Below are 22,721 nucleotides of genomic sequence, written 5' to 3'. Positions count from 1 at the left end.
GCACCATCGTGCCTCCTCTCTGATTGGACGCTTTCCACGTCCATCAGGGAGGGAGGGAGTTGGCTCACTGATTTGTCCGCCACTGTGTCAATCAGGCATGATGAGGGGCTCGGCCGAGTAGTGACATGTGATTGGTCGAGCTGATTTTCGGCACGGCTTAATACGACAGTTTTCCCGGCGCGCTGCCATTAAGCCCCTGAACCCCTGAGGACGCTGTCTAGCACAGCGAAACATGTCGGGGGGGCTCTGATACTTCCACATTTTAATCTAATATATACCTCCGTTGCTCCTCATATGTGTCAGTTGTTTGACTCGCTGGTCTGCAGCCGCGAGCACCATTGAATGCAATACATATATACATGGTCAAATGTGCACAGCTCTTACATACCTTAAACGGAGGTGATGTTACTCATTTTAACCATTCAGTGTAGTCAGTCTTTTTGCTCTTAGAAGCACAATAAAATTTGTTTATTTATTTAGTCATTTATTTGTTCATTGGCAGTTGGATTTAAAGGAATTTCTCTGCTGGTAACTGCGTTTTGTAAAAACACACAATGAAAAAACAAAAATTAAATAAGTGAATGTGCGCTGTGATACAGCCTGGACATTTGCCAGATATAAAACAGTCCTCATTTCCCAGCCAGAAGGCCGGGAAAATAAAGGTGCGTGCTCAAATAGCGTGAAAGACAAGTGCGTGCAAATGTGCCATCACTCATTGAGTCTCCATCCCCAGTGAGTTCAGGCACCCCAGGGTCACCACTCCTGGGGCACTTTGCAACTCGGACTTTCCAGCTACCCGACCGATAGCGTCAACCATGTGGTTCTCTGCTCCTCTCCTTGGCGTTCTGTCATCCCTCTATGATGGTGACCAATCCACCGGCAGGGATGATTACTAACCTCAGATAAAGGACCCTACTACACATGGTCTAAGCCAAAGACTGAGGAGCAAGAACCTGGCAAGAAAGTCCCAATCTCACATTAGTGATCATGTTATCTCCCCTTCTCTCCCGCTGCAGCCAATCACAGGCTGCAGCGTCTTCCCAGGAGGCCGGACTATGTGCAGAGAAGAGGGAGCGGGTAAGTATGATCGTTTTTTTTTTCTCCCCACCACTTTTCTCCGCTGCTAAAAATTCTGCCAGGTAAAATGCAGAAGATTCAGTATGCCAAGACAAAGGCACATAAGTGTAATGCGATACAAGCAATGAATTAATATGAACGTAGTAGCTTTACCTTCATAAAAGTCACTACTTAAAGAGGCTCTGTCACCACATTATAAGAGCCCTATCTTCTACATAATGTGATCGGTGCTGTAATGTAGATTACAGCAGTGTTTTTTATTTAGAAAAACAATCAATTTTGACAAAGCTATGACCTATTTTAGATCATGTTAATGACTTTAATAGACAACTGGGCGTGTTTTCACTTTTGACAGCTTACAGCGTGATCTCGCGAGATTACACTTGCTGTGCTGTAAGTCCCACACAAACGTTACCGAAGTGTCGGGATTGTGAATAGACATCGCGTCCTGGCTGGAGGTGATGTCTATTAACTCTCAAGACACTTCAGTAACGTTAATGTGTTAGTATGTGACTGCACATCATGATCTAGCAAGATCACGATGTGCTGAATAAATGAATGGAAAGAAGTGTATGACGCTGATTGGTCAGCGTCATACACTTCTTGCCACAACGCCTACTTGGTCAAAAAGTAAAAACACGCCGAGTTGTCTATTAAGAAAGTCATTAGCATAAATCTGAAATAGGTCATAACTCCGTCAAAATTGATTGTTTTTCTAAATAAAAAACACTGCTGTAATCTACATTACAGCGCCGATCACATTATGTAGAAGATAGACCACTTACAATGTGGTGACAGAGCTTTTAAAATGATCTTCAGTCAGTGTTGGACTGGAGTACCTTGGGCCCACCAGAGGAAATAATTCTTGGGGCCCACCCATCAGCTATATAGAAATAATGCGACCACTCGTTTGCTACCACTCTAATTGTGTAGTAAAACATGTGTAGTAAACCAAAGACCAATATTACAACCATACACCGACCATATAGTAGTAGACACCAGTCCTACACCAGCGCTCTGCAGACCATATACGGTAACTTAAAGGAGTTTTCCCATCTTAGATATTTATGGCATATCCACAGGAAATGCCAAAAATATCTGATAGTTGCAGGTCCCACTCTAGAACCCGCACCTATATCTATAACTGGCCGCAGAATTTAGGCAGAGACCAGTGGAGTGAGGGTCACGCGTGCGCGCAGCTCTCTCCATTCTTTTCAATGATAGTTACGGAAACAGCCGAGCAAGAGCTGCTGTGGCTATGCCATAAATGTCTAAGATGGGAAAACTAATTTAATACATTACAGTGAAATCCAGTGACTCACCAGTGAAGTCTTCTCAGATTGGAGTCGCTCACTGTTCCTGTTCTTCATCCGCCCCAGATCTGCAAAATTTGAAACACAAACATCTTTGGCTTCTCGCTTTTGTAGCACCTCCCCACCCTCTACAAAACCCTCTCCATCTATAGTGCCCCAGATGGAAATAATGCCCCCCTCGGTGCCACACACTATAATAGTACACCCTTTTGGCCCCACAATAATAATATAGTGCCACACACAGCCCCCGCTTGTAGTTAGTCGAACACAGCCTCCCCCCTTTTGTAGATAGTGCCACACAGCCCCCTCGTATAGTGCCACACAGCCCCCTTAGTAAATAGTACCACACAGCCCCCCCCTAGTATAGTGCCACAGCCCTCCCCTGTATAGTACCACAGCCCTCCCCCTGCATAGCGCCACACAGCCCCCCCCCCTGTATAGTGCAACACCCCCCTAGTAGGTAGCGCCACACAGCCCCCTAAGTAGATAGCATCACCCCCCAAAAAAAATAAAAATTATTTGTACTTACCTAGCCCCGTTCCCACGACGGACAGAGCAGCACTCCGTCTCAGATGTCGTAGGCCAGCGTGATGCAATGATGTCATCACGCCGGCCTGCGCAGGGACTCCGTCCCAGCGGCTCATAGGCTGCAGGCCAAAGGTGGCCTGCAGCCTATACTATTCAATTGTATCTGCGGACCCAGATACTAGTGAACGTGGCAGTCACTAGCACCATGGGCCCCCTCCGGTGCGAGCGATACCACCGGGCATGAGGGGGCCCGTGCCGCCCGGCACATAATATCTCTCTGTTCTACTGCCGGATAAAAGCAGCTCGATGCCTCTGCCCAACGGAGGATCCTCCGGTGGGCCAGTCAGACGCTATCTTCAGTGGTGGCCGCACAATAAATAAAAGTTGGGCCAGTATCTTTTAGGATCTGAAAGTTAACGTTTAGAATTCTGATCTCGGTTTTAAAGGGACTCTGCCAGGACTTTTGTTCCCCCTACACCTGTGTTAGCAGTGTGGAGGGGGACAAAAGTCCTGACAGACTCCCTTTAAAATGTAGGCATACCTATGTCGTCGTTGAGGCTGAAAAGCTCACCCTGAAAAAGGAGTTTTACTATTGCTACACGGTAACTTCAGTGAACCTGCTGGATTTTATGCGACTGTCATGTCGCATTCGCAGCATCATGTGCAGTGGCATAGCTCTAGGGGTTGCAGCGGTCGCAGTTGCGACTGGGCCCCTAAGCCTGGGGGCCCACGGGCCCCTGTTGCCATACAGCATGCTTGTTAAATTAATTTTCTGTGCTGTGAAGCCGGCACTTCCTGGTTACGGTCACATGGTACACTTAGTGTACCATGTGACCGTGTTGTCATGTGACACGTCTTCCAGCCAGTGCAGTGGAAGAGCCAGTGCGGAGGACTCCAGGTGAGCTGCAGAGTCTGTATTGTAATGTATTGTGTTGTGTTGTATTATGTTGGCTTGTAATGTATTGTAATGTATTGTGTTGCCTTGTAATGTATTGTGTTGTATTGTGCTGTTTGCGGTGGAGAGGGGGGGGCCCGTTAAATGACAGCCCCCCTCTCTCCACCGCAAACTGCACAATACATTACACACTGTGGGTCGCGTCCCCCTGGGGATTCGTGTGAAGACCTCCGGAGGGTCGCGAGTCACTTACCGAGGTCCCTGTTCCATTCAATGCTGGAGCAAGGAGCTGACGTCTCCTTGATCCAGTATTCACTGTGCCCTGAGCAGCTCAACGCAGGCTGGCGGGATGACATCATTGCGCCTGTCTGCGCCGAGTCACTTATAGCCCACACCGGAGGAGGCGAAGGATCCTCCACCCGGTGTGGGAACGAGGATAGGTAAGTAATTATGCTATTTTTCTATTATGCACATATGGGGGCATTATACTGTATGGGGCTGATATGGCATGGGGCTGATAAGATGGGGGGCCATTATACTGCATGGGGGCTGATAAGATAGGGGGCATTATACTGCATGGGGGGCTGATATGGGGGGCATTATACTGTATGGGGAGCTCATATGGGGGACATTATACTGTATGGGAAGCTCATATGGGGGGGATTATACTGTATGTGAAGCTCATATGGGGGGCATTATACTGTATGGGGAGCGGATATGGAGGGGAATTATACTGTATTGGGAGCTTAGAAGGGGGGCATTATACTGTATGGGGAGCTCATATGGGGGGCATTATACTGTATGGGGGCTGATATGGGGGGCACTATAATATATGGGGGCAGCTATGTGGGGCATTATATGGGGAGCATTATACGGTATGGGGCATTATATTGTGTGGGAGTAGCTATGGGAGCATTATACTGTGTGGGGGCATTATACTATGGGGGCTGTTGGGCAAGGCGTCTGGTCATAGGCACGCGCAGGGGTCTGATGATGGTGGTGTTGAGGGATAGAGGGGCCCAAGCTGAATTCTTGCACCCGGGCCCATGAGCCTTTAACTACACCCCTGATCCTGTGGGCTGCAACTCGGCCACATTGACCTTCATTACCTGCCATGCAGGCAGGACGACAGCAATCCAAGAGTTTCCAATCAAGAGGTGAGGGGTTGTGCAGGAGTCCTATTCATTTTCCAGGGTGAGGATTTCAGACACAATGCCGACATAAGTATGCCTAAACTGGTCTCCTCTACACCTATCTAGTAGTGGTGTTAGTGGGGTGAGAGAAGCAAAAGTCCCAACAGACTCCCTTTAAAGTCTTTCTCCATATACATCATACCAAATCAGATTATTAAAAGGGCTTGTCACAACTTGACAGCCTCTGTCCGTATGCCCTGGTAGAGCATATAAATGAATTATAGAGGAAGGGGTTTCCAGTTTGGGCAGCTCCCAATTGATGCAGTAGCCCGTAACTTTCCTTGGTGATTTTACCTGATCAAGCCAGAAATGCTTAAATCAACTGGCTGCTGAACAGCTTTCATTTTGAGATATTTTTTAGAAACTAGCAAAGCTTAATTTCATTAAAAAAAAATTAAAAAATTCTAACGATAATGTCCAAACTCTAACCAGACAGAGCCAACCTGTGCCACAGATTTTTAGTGGGGTTAAAAGCTGGAGGTCCCATGTGCTTACTTTCTAAAACTTTAGTCCAGGCTGCAAAATGTTAATGATATCTTCTCAATATTACTAAAATTACAAATACAGCCAAACGTACCCTGCTTCTATACTGCTGTTGAATCTGCATTAGATTAGGCTATCTACAGCTTCTTCAAAAAGCAAAGCAACAATGTAAGGCTATGTTCACATCTGCATCGGAGGCTTCGTTATGGGCCTCCATCGCAGAATCGTCAGGGTTTGCCGGAGACATTAGCGCAGCATACTGCGCTATTGTGTCCGGTAAAATCACGGACGCCCAGACAGAACGTATTAAAGTCAATGGGTTCCGTTGGTTCCGTTATTCCCCTGTTCTGCTTCTCTGATGGAGCACAACAAGGGAGCACAACAACGAAACACACCAACACAGGTGTGAACCCAGCCTAAACAAACATAATAAAAACGGAGAATCTTTATTGTATCCATGAAGAAGTACATTTTATCCATTGATCCTTAAAGCCCCTAATAAATTAACTGAATCAGATTAAATAAATTACATTATAGAAAAGAGTATCAAGGTGGACAGATTTGTTTCAGAAAAGTAACAATTTTAATTAAATTAATTAACCCTTTCACTATAAAACAATAACATGAAATGTAAAATATATTACTATATTTTGTAGAATAAAGTACATAAGGGTTAATAAGAATATTGTATTGTACTTACGTATGATTCCTTCTGTGCCATCCACATGCTTTGGTACATAGTATGCAGACAGGTCACTTTGCAGTATTTCATCAGCTGTTGCCCTTGCCAGTGCAGCTGCCAGGAAAGATGGGCAATTACTAAAGAAAGAAGACAGAAAAAGACGTTTGTCAAACAGTCCTAACAAGTGATTTATTTTGAAAGATTCCTGGAACTAGAGGGCAAAGGAAATCTGGCAAAATACAATTCAACAGTTATGCTCCATAACAAAATTATATTACGGGTTATAGCAGGCTGCTCGACTTCTAGCAGATTGAGTTATGGTTTCTATTCCTGACTCCCCACATCCTTCAGAGAAATCAGATGCAGCCACAAGAGGAACAACAGTTGCTAAGAACCTGATTGTTCTTGAAAGCTGTTTTGCATATCTAACATTAAACAACGTGACTCATGACCATGAAATCACACTTTATTAGTGGCCCTCAATTCCGACATTATCTAAAGTCTATAGGGTTCGTTTACATCGGTCATCATTGGCCGTAAAAACGAGCTCCGATCAATGAGACAGCTCGTTGATCGGTGCTCGTTTGCCATGTTTGTGGACGAGCGGTTGTTATTACAATTGCTCACCCCCATATATTTATATCGTGTCGGCAACATGTCTCCCTGTTTATATAGGGAGATGTGCTGCCGACAGCAATAATATTATTCAGCAGATGATCGAGCGTTTGATCGTTCATCGGTTGATCATTGCCCTGTTTACACAGGGCAATGATCAGGAACAAGCATTCATATGAACGCTCGTTTTCCTGATCATTGGTCCGTGTAAAAGGGCCTTTACTCTTGCTTGCCTTAGTGGGGGATATCAAAGCTAACATAATGGTTCACATACTCAGGATGCCCTAAAAAGCAATTTAGTCAAAATAAGATTCCTGTGCCATCTAAACACAAATATTTAAGAGGAAAAAAACAAAACAAACAGTATAGACTTAACCAGTTTAACTTTCAACACAATTTTCTACTTTTTATTTTTAATAACTTGCCTCCTTATAATTTACCTTGACCTCTGACTCAAGGTCAAGGACGGACTCCACACACAATGGTATAACGCTCATTACCAACCATTTATTCTCCTTCAAATAATCAAGTCTGAATCTACCAGATTCAGTTAACCTATTCAATGTTACACACATCACTAACCTTAAACACTAAAAGAAGGATGGCAAATCTAACTAGATGACATTTTTTTAATAAAATTCAGCATAGGATATGTCAAGGGATCACCACAAATGGATTTCTAAAGGACGGTTTCAGAAACAATGCTACACTAGCTGTTGTGTCACCTTCCCAGGTACCATTTTTAGCAGATACCATGTTATTAAATAAAGGGTCTTCTGAGATTTATTTCTACCTTTCTTATTTCTTTTTATTTCCCCTGGGATCCATAAACAGTTTGCAGTTCAAGAACTGCTTGAACATTTGCTTTTAGCAAAAAGATAAAGTATCCTAGCTGGTCTTTGTCATTTCATCCACAGACTACAGCAGAACTGTGACATTAGCAGAAGTCATTTCCCATATCAGCGGTTGAGCGGTGTGACTTGTGCCCCCGGCATGCATACATTAACAGACAAAAGGGACACAAGCAGATTGAAAAGACCTTCATTAAAATAACACAAACCACAATATATTTCAAATTCTGGAATTCATACTCCCAGAAATACCAAGGAAAAATATTCTAGAATAAATACACCTCAAACACGTCATCATTCCTGTTATTCCACAAGATTGTGTCTGAAAAAAGTATTTCACTATAATACATGTCAAGTTTTTATAGGTAATATAAATGTGATGCTATTTCTAGAATAACCGCAGAATCAAAATCATTTCTGATATTTCCAGTAAAAAAAGTATTCCCCAGTTATTAAAGGGGGTTTTGGGAATTACAAATAAGATTTACTCGGCCTAAAATAGGAAGAAAAACAATATTACTAGTAATCTAAGGCTTAGTTCACACAAGCATTATAGCTTCCGTTATTAACCCCATAAGTACACGGCAATTTTGGGTCTTGAGGACACAATACACTTTTCGCTTGTGCATCGCTGCGCTCCGAGAGCCAGAACTTTTTAATTTTTCTTTCGACGTAGCCATATGAGGGCTTGGTTTTTGTGGGACGAGTTGTACTTTTTAACTGCATTATCTTGGGGTACATATAATGTATTGAATGATTATTTTCTATTGGGGAAACAAAAACAAAAACTCCGATACTTCAATATTTGAAATTTTTTCCATAATATATCATTTTGCTAGCGGGAAGAATGGGGTTTTCATGGTTTTGTGTTTTTTTTTCATCTGTTTTTATTTTATATTTCTGAACATTTTATTTATCTTTTTCCTCACATTTATATTTTTTTTTTTAGTCCCGATAGGGGACTTGACCATTCGAACGTTTGATCACTTAGGCATAATACACTGCAACACAAAAGTATTGCGTGGCATTAGCATAAACAAGAGTTCAAAGCATTGACTTGGCCTACAAATTCCTCAATCCAAATCGAGCATCTGTGTGTGGCATGTGCTGGAAAAATTATTACGATTCTTCGAGACCCCTTTCAGGACTTAATGGATCTGCGGCTAAAATCTTGGTGCCAGATACCACAGGACAACTTTATAGGTGTTGTGAAGTCCATGTTTCGGCAGATCAGTGCTGTTTTGGCGGCACAAGAGGGACCTTCACAATATTAGGCAGGAGGTTTTAATGTTATGGCTAAAATGTGTATATTAGAAAGCATTAGGGTATGTTCACACCATTCAGAATTGCGGCGACAATTTACAGTAAAATACATGTAAAGAGGGTTTTCAATCCCCATCCTCACATAGCAGAAAAAAATCTGCACTGAAATATGAGAATTATATGGATTTTCAAATCTGCAGCATGCTCCTTTTGTTGAAGAAAACCATGGATTTTACCCTTCTCAAAGGGTGAATCCTGCAGCACAATTGGCAAATTTGCCACGGATGTTCAGCAAAATCCACAGCAGAATAACTCTGCCACATCTGAACAGATTATTAGCACATGTTGTATCAACACATTGTAACATAATTACATTACTACAGAACCCCTTTATAGCTTTGTAATTACTGGGTTTTACTAAGGCCCCATGCACACGAACGTGCTTTTGCGGCCGTAATTCCCCCAAAAATCCACGGGAGAATTACGGCCCCATTCATTCCTATGGGGCCATGCACACGGCCGTGCACATGACTACAGTCGTGCGCATGAAGCCTTGTATTGTACTTATTGTGAGTTTATTATGTTTTTTCTCCTATTGGTAGTACTTGATCTTCTGGTTTTTAGTAACAATACTGCAGTGTGCTGTTAGAGCTCAAATGACAAAAGCTTTGCTATAACCGTGTCCAACTATGAAAGTCATATTTTCTATAGGTCTATAATTCTATGCGAATACATTTCTAAATTTCAGTAAGCTTAGCTTACTACAAAAGGATGATTTTTTTTTTACTTTAATAGGAGCTCTATAAACCGGTCTTCAGTAAGCGCCCCCATGTGGTAGTAGCAGGCAGACAAAATTTAATTTTTTAACGATCGATGTGTAGAAAGAAGCAGATGATTTCGAGCTCTGTATCCGTAAAAAAATAACTTTGATCCCTTTGTAGAATTATTCAGCACAGATTTCTGGACCTAAAGTGCTAAACCACTGCTTGCTTCCAGCGGCAGCCAGAGGAATATAAAAAATAAAGATAAAATAAAGTACTTGCAAAGTTACTCAAGTAGATTTAAAAACTGTGAAATTTTGTTTCATTGAGAGCTATAGAATGGGGGGGGGGGGGGGGGATTTCACAATCCATTGAAAATTGCATTTACTACAAAAGGCACCACTACTTCATTATTCAAATATAGGATTATTTCTGGTTAATATCCTTGGTGGATACAGTACCATGGGTATAGGCCCCTTCCACTAGGAGGCAACATTAGGTAGGAAAGAGCACTGGTTCTACCCAGGCAGGCCATACTCTTCCCACAGACACTGGCTAATGACATTTTCAGAAGAGTTGGAAAACGAGTCAACTCACATTTAGGAGTTGCGCTAATAAATATGCAAAACTCTATGATGCATTTATGGAGCCTCACGCCAGAGGAAAGATGCTGCCAGTGTTCAGAAACAGGAAAACGGTGCGCACTCAACAGGAGTGATTATCCAAATAAAAGGTGAAGATGGAGATAGTACTCTGGATGAACAACACTCAAACTCAAGTTTCCAAATTAGTAACAGCAATCATTGGGTTTTATTTGGTCTTACAGAACAACGCGTTTCAGTTCTGATAACGTCCCTTCGTCAGTTCAACAATGACATAAGGCCTTTGTTGAATATAAAACGACAGGTCCCATTCCTTGTCAAGCACTTTCCAAGGATCTCCCATTGGTCTTCAATAGTGTGGTTGCTTCCAATATGGATAGCTCCCTTTTCTCCCATGAAACTTGGATTCACGGTCAGAACAGGAATCACAACTGACAGCTGCCATGCAGGCGTTAATATGTGCTGTCAGTGACACCCTTGATGTAAAGGATGAACCCCTCACAGCACCAGCGGCTATTTTTTCCAAACCATAGCAAAAAGAGTGACAAACATACTGACAGACATGTTGCTGTTTGAAAACATGCAGATATGCAGTTTCTTTTTCAGGAGGACGTGATCTTGAGATGGTCTATTTCTCTTTCTGTGGATCCGCCTATCTCAAGGCTATCAAGAACCACTACCATCCTAATGTTAAATGATGCTTCACTCAGTGACCCTCTTGACAAAAAGTTAAATTCCCAAGCTACGTCTACTTTTATGGCTGGAGTTTCTGCTTTGCACCCGGTTTTTGTATTTGCTTGGGTGAGTAAGGCCTATTTGGAGTGGGGAAAGCAGCTGCACTGCGGTATCCTGGCAGGAGCACTGCAGCAGGATTGAGCTGAGCCCGCCTCCAAGATGATCCATGCTTCAAAACTTTTTTTGAGGCTTCTCTTTTTAATTAACATACATCAGTTAATTAAAGGGCTGATCTAGATTCCAATATGGCCCTGGTTGGCCGTTTCTTTTGTTGGTGGCTGGCTTTTGGGTTATCATCTGAATGAGATTTTTTTTGAGGCTACTTGAAGTAAAAGCTATCATTTGCTTCAAAGCTGCCCTGGAAATACACAGCCTTCTCTTTGGTCTTAGCGATTTCGCTACTTTCCCTGATTTTCTTCCCCAGCATTTCTTTCAGACAAGCCAAGAGAACAAGCTGTCTCAATGACTCCAGAACTTTCAGGAGACCTGGCTCAATCATGTGAATAACGCGTGGGTTCGGAAGCTTCCTCCTGGAAGGTTTGTTCTGACTGCTACAGCTCGCAAACCGAATCGCGCTTCTGCTTGTACCATTCTTCTGTGCAAAGTTATTGTCCCAGCTCCTCAGTCGGAACATTCTCAGAGGTTCTACTCCAATCTCTACACAGTTCAAAAAAAGGAGTCAGATTTTGTTAATCAAATCCTGCAGTTGAGGAGGTTGAACCACTTTGAGCGCGTTCAGCAGTTTCACACGGAATCCTTAAGGTCGGTGGACACAATTCTCTCTTCCATCGACATTCGCCATGCATACCTCCATATTCCCATCACAAGGACCCAGCAGCGTTTCCGTAGCTTTGCGGTTGGTTCATTAGATTTCCAATCTGTCGCCCTCCCTTTTGGGCTTGCTTAGTTTCCTTGGATCTTTACCAAGGTCCTGGCGACTCTCGTAGTGCTTCTCCGTACCAAGGAAGTAGCTGTCATCCTTTATCCAGGTGACCACTTGTTGAAGCCCCCCTCCAAAAGAGGCAATCTTAATTCTCAGCATCACTATCGACACATTGAAGAGGTTTTGGTTGATCATCAACAAGGAAAAACCTCATTGGTCCCAACTCAGAGCTTGGTTTTTGGGAATGATCCTCAACACCAGGACAGCAAGAGTCTTTCATTGGGTTTCCAAGGTAGACTCCATTTGAGCCGATGTGGCTCTTTTTTCACCAAGAAACTCCTTCGTCTATCCATTGTTTTTAAGCAGATGTTGGGCAGGATGGTGTAAACCTTCGAGGCAGTTCTATATGCGCTGTTCCCCTCCAGTCCCCTTAAGAGGGCAATTATCTGATGCTGGGAGAAGTCTCAGCACTCCGTGGACAAATTGCTTCTCGTGCCCTCTCAGGTCAGTCAGGAGTTTCGATGGTGGGAGACGCAAACGGCCATCACATTGGGTCAGTCTTTTTCTCTTCAGTGGCTGGTCGTCTCAATTGTGGGTGGAGCAGCATATTCCAGAGCTGCCAGCGGTGCACATACCACTAGTGGACAATTGCGCAGAGAAAAAAATCGGGAGCTACGGAAGAATGGTCTCTTCACCAAGAAGTATTGCATTAACTATGCCAGAAGTGGAGCTCTTTGCGTCCCGTCTTAACCACAAGGTTCTGACCTAGGTGACCAGGGCACGAGATCCAGGGGCCCAAGATCCCAGGGCCATCGAATTTGACACGCTGGTCACTCCATGGAAAGAGTTCTCTCTCCTCTATCTCTTTACTCCACTTCCACTCTTGCCCAGAGTACTGAAGAGAGATTCATGAGGGAAGGCATTCCAGCGATTTTGGTTGCATCAGACTGGTCACGCCTGGTTATTTTCCCTGAGAGGTCAGGTGTCTGCTCTCTCCATTCTATTTCAGAGGACTTTGGCTTTTTGTTCTCAGGTAAAGACTTTTTTGCATGGGATGGCTCATGCAGTCCCTCCTTTCAGACAACCCATTTTAGTTTTGACCTCGGGGCTAATTCAGGTCGCTCCTTTTGAGCCTTTGAGAGACCATTTGCCATGCTCCTTTCCTCGAAGGTATTTTTTCTGGTCACCTCCATCAGGTGGGTTTCAGTACTTGCTGCCTTGTCCTGCAAGTCCCCTTTTTGGCCATCCATACGGATAAGGTGGTGTTCCAACCTGTTCCTTCCTTCCTACCGAAGGAAGGTTGCCTTCCATATCAATGACGAGATTGTCTTCCTTTCATTTTTGCGCCTCCCCATCTTATATGAGGAAGTGGGCTTTGAATTATCTTGATTTGATGAGAGCAGTCCAAGACTATCTGGTTGTTTTGGCGCTCTAAATCGTGAAGAGCCTTGCAAGTGTTTAGCAGCATCTAGGGCCATCGTTGCGTGTTGGATCTAGTCTGTGATTTTGGAACACTATCAGTCCGAGGGTAAAGTTCCTCCCCATTCTTCAAGGGCTGCTGGTGCCTCCTCGGCAATCAGGCATCAAGCTTCAGTTGCTCAGGTCTGCAAGACTGCTCTCTGGGCTTCTTTGCATGCTTTCACTAAGTTTTACTAAATTCATTATTTTGCCTCTGATGATGGCAGTCTGAGTTGCAGAGATTCAAGCAGATTTGCTAGGCGGGTCGCATGGCTGTACTTTTTACTTTTTTCTTCTGTCTTCCCACCCTCTGGGACTGCTTAAGGAGCTCCCATTGTGCTGTGTCCCCAAATGATATTAACGAGAAAACAAGATTTTTGTACGGACCATAAATATCTATTTCTCATTGGGAGGCACAGATTCTACCCTCTAATTTTTGTTTGTTCAAGGCCCACAACCTGTTGTTCTGACGGTTTGGTTAAGTCTCCTCCCGGGACAGTGGACATGTTTATTCTTTTCTTTTACTGCTACTGTACAAACGGAATTAGCCAGTGTCTGTGGAAAGAGTATGACCAGCCTGGTGCCACCTCCTAGAACGCATTGTGCTGTATCCCCCAGTGAATTCAACGAGAAATAGATTTTACGGTGAGTAAAAAAATCTCCTTTTCTATCAAGTATGTGATTATTAGGAATATAGAAGTCATTAAATTGTCTGGTAACCATTAAAATAAATGGAGAACACATACGGAGAATTATGTAAGAGGTATGGACTATTGTAGTCAATAGAGTTATAAAAATTAAAATAGGTAGCTCTTCATAAGAAAACCCTACAAGATGCTAAAAATAAGGATAAGTAAGCAAATGAGAGCATCGCAGTTTTAGGTTTCATAAATTTTCCACTGCCTTGCAGTTTTGCTGCCTTTTCCGAGCAGGCTTCTTGTCACTAAAGACCCCATTAGGAAAGTAAATGGTTTGCAAGTGCATTCTTTTTGATTATACATGCTGTGTGGGTGTTATACAACACACTTACAGCAGCATTATCTAACAGTCTGGGGAGCGGCATACAAATTAAAGAGGAAAAATAATGATTGACATTTTCCATTAATTAGCAAATTTTCGGAGAAAATATAATTACGATTTATGTATAAGAATCCAGTCTCCATCCAGACATACATTAGCTTTGCCATCTATATACCAATAAATAATATTGGTCTCGGAGCACATGTAAATTGTTTAAACTAAAAGCCATCACAAATAGCAGCACAGTTCACCCAATAAAATTCCTGTGATTTTTGGCCAAACTTAAATTGGTCCGTAAGTCAGGTCAAACAAGTGACAGAAACTTTAATAATTTGTAGGACATTTGTAGGACATTTTGATAGAGCTTCATAGAGCTCATCTCTTCCAATTCATCTTTTGGGGACTTCCTCGGCCTGTTTCCATGCTCTTCATCTATATACTGTATGTAATCTGTAGACATGATGACGATGATGTAGGAGAAGATAATCAGCCTCCTTTTAAAGTAGAAGCTGTATGCACATAAGAAAAAAAACAGAAAACTATATGTTCCTAATTCACTCTACCAACTGTCTCAGAATTTAAGGATTTGCTCCAAGTACATACTGCTTGTTGTGTATATTTGCCAGGGGAACAGCTCTACCCATCTTGTGCCATGTTTACTCCAACTAGAGTGACTCCAAACAAAATAATATGCAGAATTGTAAAGGTTCTGCCAGGCACAGCTTCGGGGTTAACTCCCATAATTAATCAGTCAGCACCTGAATCTACATCCCTGAGACTGACTCCAGCTTCCACCACTCAGGCTGGCAGGCTTAGGAGTGGGAGAGCCTATCGTAACCTGGCCAGACTCAGCTAGCTCCCGCCCTCGGTCTATTTAAGCCTGCCCTTCCTGTCCCTCGGTGCTTGTGATTCTTTTCGTGTGGTTTCCTGGCCCAGCTACAGCTCCTTCTATTTTGATCCTGCTCCATACAGACCCTGGCTTACTGACTACTCTTCTGCTCTTCGTTTGGTACCTCGCACGCTCCTGGCTTGACTCGGCTCGTTCACCACTCTGGTTGCTCACGGTGTTGCCGTGGGCAACTGCCCCTTTCCCTTGCATGTTTGTCGTGCACTTACTGAGCGCAGGGACCGCCGCCCAGTTGTACCCCATTGCCTAGGGCAGGTCGTTGCAAGTAGGCAGGGACAGAGTGGCGGGTAGACTAGGGCTCACTTGTCCGTTTCCCTACCCCCGTCATTACATAATCACAAGCCCATACCTAGTCTACCCTGGTCCCTGACACCACTATGGACCCCCGTGAGACCCTGGCTCAGCAAATGCAGGGTCTCTCCCTACAGGTCCAGGCCCTGGCTCAGAGGGTCAACCAGCCTGATGCTACCTTGGTAGTTCCCCTCACCTCACCTCTTGAACCCCACCTCAAGTTGCCCGACCGGTTCTCAGGGGACCGGAGGGCTTTTCTCTCCTTTCGGGAGAATTGTAGGCTTTACTTTCGTTTAAAGCCTCATTCCTCAGGTTCTGAGAGCCAGCGGGTGGGTATAATTATGTCCCGGCTCCAGGAAGGGCCCCAAGAGTGGGCCTTCTCCTTGGCTCCTGACGCCCCTGAACTTTCCTCCGTTGATTGTTTCTTTTCTGCTCTCTGACTTATTTATGACGAGACTGACAGGACTGCCTTTGCCGAGAGTCAGCTGGTGACCTTACGTCAGGGTAAGAGACCTGTTGAGGAGTATTGTTCTGACTTTCGGAAGTGGTGCGTAGCTTCTCGGTGGAATGACCCTGCCTTAAGGTGCCAGTTTAGGTTGGGTCTGTCGAATGCCCTGAAAGACCTGCTAGTTAGCTATCCCTCTTCCGACTCCCTAGACCAGGTTATGGCTTTAGCGGTACGACTTGACCGATGTCTCAGGGAACGACAACGTGAACGTTTATGTGTTTTCTCCTCCGACTCCCCCATGATGCCTCCCGAAATTCCGTTGCTTCGTTCCTCCCCGAAAGACTCAGAGATACCTATGCAACTCGGGGCCTCCGTGTCCCCCCAACAACGTAGAGAATTCCGCAGGAAGAATGGTCTCTGCTTCTACTGTGGGGATGACAAGCATCAAGTGAACAACTGTCCTAAGCGTAAGAATGCAGCCAGAGAACTTCCGCGCCTAAGTGATCATCGGGGAGGTCACTTGGGCGCACAGGTATTTCCCGTAAATAGGAAACGTACTAAGATCTTGCTTCCCTTTCAGGTCTCTTTTGGTGGTAGGTCTGCTACCGGCAGTGCCTTCGTGGATTCAGGGTCCTCTACTAATATCATGTCTGTGGAATTTGCTATGTCTCTTGCTATGCCTCTGATTGATTTGCCTAAATCTGTCCCGGTAGTGGGTATCGACTCCACTCCTCTTGCTAATGGTTATTTTACACAGCATACCCCTGTTTTTGAACTCCTTGTTGGCTCCATGCATTTGGAGCAGTGCTCTGTATTGTTGATGCAGGGATTATCGTACGATTTGGTTCTAGGCCTTCCCTGGTTGCAGTTGCATAATCCCACGTTTGACTGGAATACTGGGGAGCTAACCAAATGGGGTAATGAATGTTTTACGTCATGTTTTTCTGTTAATTCTATTTCTCCCCCTGAGGAGGCGAACACGCTACCCGAGTTTGTTCAGGACTTCGCTGATGTTTTCTCTAAGGAGGCCTCCGAAGTGTTACCTCCTCATAGAGAATACGATTGCGCTATCGAATTGGTACCAGGAGCTAAGCTTCCTAAGGGTAGGATATTTAATCTTTCTTGTCCCGAACGTGAAGCCATGAGAGAGTATATCCAGGAATGCCTGGCCAAGGGTTACATTCGTCCCTCTACTTCTCCGGTAGGTGCTGGCTTCTTCTTCGTAGGGAAGAAGGATGGTGGTCTTAGGCCATGCATTGACTACCGTAGCCTGAATAAGGTCACGGTAAGGAACCAGTATCCCCTTCCTTTGATTCCTGATCTCTTCAATCAGGTTCAGGGGGCCCAATGGTTCTCTAAGTTGGACCTACGGGGGGGCGTATAACCTTATCCGCATCAAAGAGGGGGATGAGTGGAAGACTGCGTTTAACACGCCCGAAGGCCATTTCGAATACCTCGTCATGCCCTTTGGGTTGTGTAATGCCCCTGCGGTCTTCCAGAATTTCATAAATGAGATTTTGAGAAATTACCTGGGGATATTTCTTGTAGTGTACCTTGATGACATACTGGTGTTTTCCAAGGACTGGTCCTCCCACATTGAGCATGTCAGGAAGGTGCTCCAGGTCCTTTGGGAAAACAAACTGTTTGCCAAAACCGAAAAATGTGTGTTTGGGGTACAGGAAATACCATTTTTGGGTCAAATCCTCACTCCTCATGAATTCCGCATGGACCCCGCCAAGGTTCAGGCTGTGGCGGAATGGGTCCAACCTGCCTCCCTGAAGGCGTTACAGTGTTTTTTGGGGTTCGCTAATTATTACAGGAGATTTATTGCTAACTTCTCGGTCATCGCTAAGCCTCTTACGGACCTCACTCGCAAAGGAGCTGATCTCCTCCACTGGCCTCCTGAGGCTGTCCAGGCTTTTGAGGTCCTTAAGAAGTGCTTTATCTCGGCCCCGGTGCTGGTTCAGCCCAACCAAATGGAGCCATTTATCGTGGAAGTTGACGCATCTGAGGTGGGAGTGGGGGCTGTCTTGTCCCAGGGTCCCTCACCCATCTCCGCCCCTGTGCCTACTTCTCCAGGAAGTTTTCGCCAACTGAGAGTAACTATGATATTGGCAACCGCAAACTCTTAGCCATTAAATGGGCATTTGAAGAGTGGCGCCACTTCCTGGAGGGGGCTAAGCACCAGGTAACGGTCCTTACCGACCACAAGAATCTGGTTTTCCTAGAATCTGCCCGGAGGCTAAACCCGAGACAAGCTCGATGGGCGTTATTTTTTACCAGATTCAATTTTTTGGTTACCTATAGGGCTGGAAACCTGCCTGCAAACGCCGATGCTGCTGCAGAATCAACTGTAGCCTCTGGTGCCGATGTGTCCTCGCTCGTCTGACACGATGCAGGACCTGTGAGTGACGTCACAGCGTGATCTGACAGAAGCTGGGCGTTCTGAAGAGAAGTGGATGATACTTCTCTTCAGAACGCCCAGCTAGTAAAAGTAGTAAAAACGCCCCGATGTACGCACATAATACACGCCCACTTGGACTTTTACTTTTAAACACACCCACTTGGACTTTTGCAAGCCTCATTTGCATAACTACAAAAATGGTCATAACTTGGGCAAAAATGCTCGTTTTTTTAAAATAAAAACGTTACTGTAATCTACATTGCAGCGCCTATCTGCTGCAATAACAGATAGGGGTTGCAAAATCTGGTGACAGAGCCTCTTTAAAAGCTTTCTCAACTGTGGGAGCGAATACGTAATATATCTATTGCAATGTACATGCAACTTACAATACATAGGACGCACTACACAAACTTCGCAACAGAATTAATAAACATCGTTCAAATGTGACTAAAGGTTTTCCTAACAGCGTTTCTCGTCACTGTTTACACTAACACAACTGTAAATTTGACAGCCTTAAGGTCACTCCCATTGAAGAAATCTAACTGGACACTACCAACAGATTTTTAAAACTAAAACAAATGGGAAACTTTTGGATCTATAAACTTTCCAGCTTTACATCCTAATGGTCTGAACGATATTACTGAAACTTCTTTAGGCCCTGTTCACACAGAGTTTTTTGACGCGTTTTACATATATACATACATACATACATATATCCTGTTTATTATCCTTCTTCTATGATACGCGGAACTCGTATTGTGCATTATGCAACCCACATCCTTTTTGTCCTACCACGGCTTCCGTAGTTCTCCGGTTGCCATGACGCCGATTGAGCGCTGCATTTGTTTTAACTTCTCTCAGTCCGATGTGGATCTGCTACGTAGATGTTCAGCCCTAGATTGCGAGTTATTACGCATTTTTTTATAGTTATTCTAATTTGATGTGGATTAAATACTGCTATCAAAATACTTTTATTAGAATTACCGTCGCTCACTAGCTTACCGATCATTGTATTGATATGTACCTTCATTCTCGTTTCTGATATTTGTTCTTTGGTATTGACTGTCAACTCACTTATGACCTTTCAATACAGGACATAACACTTTTGAAAATTGTATGCGTTTTTCAATTGCTGCATCTCTATGTTTTGCACTGTGATGACCCCATGTGTCGTCATAGGTGATCTCTGGTCTGTTTGGCGGGTTTTTTCTCCGTATTCTTCTTGTTTATTGCAGATAGCCCATTGTATTTAAGATGCCCTTTGCACTGTAACTACATGGCCTGATGAAGACGTTTGTCCAGCGTAGAAATGCGTAGCCTTCATTATATTATATTACAGTTATTATTAGATCAGACTATTGATTTGTTTAGCAGCGCCAATTTGGGGTCATATATTTTTACTTCTCACCCATTTCTTCCTATATTTTCATGGGCCATTCACCTGGCCCATAAAAAAAAATAAAAAAACGGCCGTGTAAGTAGCCCCATAGACATGCATTAATTTTAATGCAACCATGTGATGGCCATTAAAAAAACCGGCCATCACAAACCTGATTATCCCTGTTGTGTGAATAAGCCCTAACTAATCAACAGTCTGTCAGTCAAATTGAGTCAATTATTTTAGTAACATTATTTCTGATGATAATATTATTGTTTTACACATTTCAATAACCATAACCATCACAACCTGTTCACACTAGTGTCGGCTTCAGCTTTTATAGGATCCATGATGGGGAGGATGAATCCATTATTATCAATCATGATCCATCGTGACTAGTTTAACCCCCCCCCCCACCACCATTCAGTTTTTATTACCGGATTGAATAGCGCAACATTCTGCGCTACGCTGTTCTACAAGGAACAATAAAAATCTGATGGAAAGGAACTAGCAGAAATGTGGTCAGAGCCTTCGCTTTTGTCATAACAAAACAAAATCCTGGTCCAAGTCAAAATGACCTACAACATAAACAGTGTAATTTTACCATATATGTCAAAAACAAACCAGCATTTCTACTACATGTCCCCCAGTAGCTAGGCTGGAGAGAATATCGTACATACTAACCTGTATTTCAGTGCCAGTCCCTACTTTTTCTTCTTTTTCTATGCACTTTTATCAGTAACCAGTGTATCAGAGTCAGAGCTCTGCTGTTCTCGAAAATAGGTCAACAGAGCTATCAAAGTGTATATGGCCGCTGTGTGCTGCATTCACCCCAGTATCCACAGCTACAGGAAAGTGCAACGCTGTCTAACAATAGAAAGCATGTGCGGATAGAGTACCATGTAGTATGTGGTATATAAAAACTAATACAAAGGGAAAGTGGAGCAGTTGCCCATAGCAACCAGACTCCAGATCTCAAGTCCTGTAGGAAAATAAAAGCTGCAATTTCCCTTTGTACCAGCTTTGATAAATCTCCTTTAGGGTATGTTCACACGACTTATCTTCGACCGTTTTTCGGGCCGTAAAATCGGAAGCAGAACGCCTCCAAACATCTGCCCATTGATTTCAATGGGAAAACCGTCGTCCTTTTTTCCGACGGGCCGGTTTTTTTACGCGGTCGTTTTGAAAAATGGCCGTGTAAAAACAAGGCAGCGATGAAGTGCATGTCACTTCTTGGGACGTTTTTGAAGCAGTTTTTCATAGACTCTATACAAAAACAGCTCCAAAAACGGAAAAACGCGACTTTGAATAAAAAACGTATGAAAATCAGATGTTTTCCCTTGAAAACAGCTCCGTTTGTTTTGTGTGTGCACATGCCCTTAATGTGCACAGAACAGGTGAAAATTAACAATCGGACTCTGCTGCCAAATGCACTCAATCTTCTAAATTTTACACATTTTTAAGGTACAGCTGATCTTTCCTTGGCTTCAATGTCACTTCAGAACGTCACAGTGAGATAATCATTGCAGCAGTCTATTGAGAATGGGTTCTGCATTACTCGTCAGCAGCCTTCACAAGAATAAAGAAGTTTGCTGTCCAGAGACAAGTAGTGGCATGCACTCAATCCTCCTCCTTGCGGATCTCCTTCTCAAGCTGTTGTACATTAGACAGTCTGTATGTAATCAGAACTAGGAGAAGCAGGGTTGGATCCAGCACGAAGCATAAGATAAAATGGAAAGGAATTTCCAAGTTTAATGGGCCAATAATTTGGCTAGTTAAAAATCAGGATCTGGGTACACAGCGTGACATCCTGTTAGTGTAAGGAAAAAGCTTCAGCCATGATTAAGGACGCTTGTAGCGTCTGAAACGCGTAGGCTTTCAACCATCATCACAATTTTTCCTTACACTAACAGGATGTCACGCTGTGTACCCAGATCCTGATTTTTAACTAGCCAAATTATTGGCCCATTAAACTTGGAAATTCCTTTCCATTTTATCTTAATGCTTCGTGCTGGATCCAACCCTGCTTCTCCTAGTTCTGTCTACTCAACGTGTGCCGACACGAGGACCCGTGCATGATTTCTCAAAATCAGATACACTACAAAGGTGAGCTGGAGGTGTCTTTCTTTTTCTATTCGTGTTTAGTCTGTATGTAATGTTGTATGCCATCTGCTGGTGAAATGCGATTATTACAGGCGAGATGTTCATCTTTTACCAGCAGGTGGCAGACAGCATTAAATTCAGGAAGCAGTTGGGTCTGAGAGGAAGGGTAGGGACAGCTCCAGGATCTCCACATCACTGCTGACTGTAGCAGGCCTGTCCTTCTGTGCCCAGCTCCTCTGTGCCCTCTTGAGGCATGGACTCCACAAGACCTTTAAAGGTGTCCTGTGATATATGGTACCAAGATTTTAGCAGTAGATCCTTTAAGTCTATATGCCGCAAGTGTGTATGCCGCTGTACATTACAGTTGACACTTCGCACTAACCAGAATCAGAGATATTTGATCCCGGACGTTTAACCACTAGCGACCACGGTAAGCCAATAGAAAGAGGGGGGAGCCCCCTCTGTAACTTGGCCCCCCTCATGATGCAACCGTGGGGCGTCAATGGTTGTCATGATAGCCTCATGGCCTAATTAAGGCATCCAGGTCTGCCATCTTGGTGCTCCTATTAAGGGAAGCTGGTAAAATTAAAATACATAGCAATACATTGTATTGAAGTATATTGTACCCAGGGCCAATTCTAGCTTTTCTGCTGCCTGAGGCGAAAAGTGAAATGGGTGCTCCCCAGATCTTGATTAACATCCCATGGCTGTTCTACATAACTATCAGCCTCCTCCAACTCTTGTGCACGCGCCGTTGCCTTGTACTCCCCTGGCATGCGTGGTGCAGTGATGATGCCGTGCAGAGTACACATCGCCGCACGGTGTGCGCAC

At 44.0% G+C, this 22,721-nt stretch overlaps 1 protein-coding gene across 1 annotated transcript in view; it reads right to left on the bottom strand.

Moving 5' to 3' along the window:
- The window catches only part of PPM1E (protein phosphatase, Mg2+/Mn2+ dependent 1E), a 213,337-nt gene that overhangs the window by 67,579 nt on the left and 123,037 nt on the right, over nucleotides 1-22,721 (bottom strand). Inside the window, exon 2 of the mRNA XM_075852944.1 lies at nucleotides 6,190-6,308. Coding sequence (XP_075709059.1) covers nucleotides 6,190-6,308 — 119 coding nt within the window. The remainder of the gene's footprint in view (nucleotides 1-6,189; nucleotides 6,309-22,721) is intronic.

The sequence above is a fragment of the Rhinoderma darwinii genome, chromosome 2 (assembly GCF_050947455.1).
Source record: "Rhinoderma darwinii isolate aRhiDar2 chromosome 2, aRhiDar2.hap1, whole genome shotgun sequence".
Lineage (NCBI taxonomy): Eukaryota > Metazoa > Chordata > Amphibia > Anura > Rhinodermatidae > Rhinoderma > Rhinoderma darwinii.
Note: the sequence above shows the minus strand (reverse complement) of the source record. Positions and strands in the feature narration are given on the sequence as shown.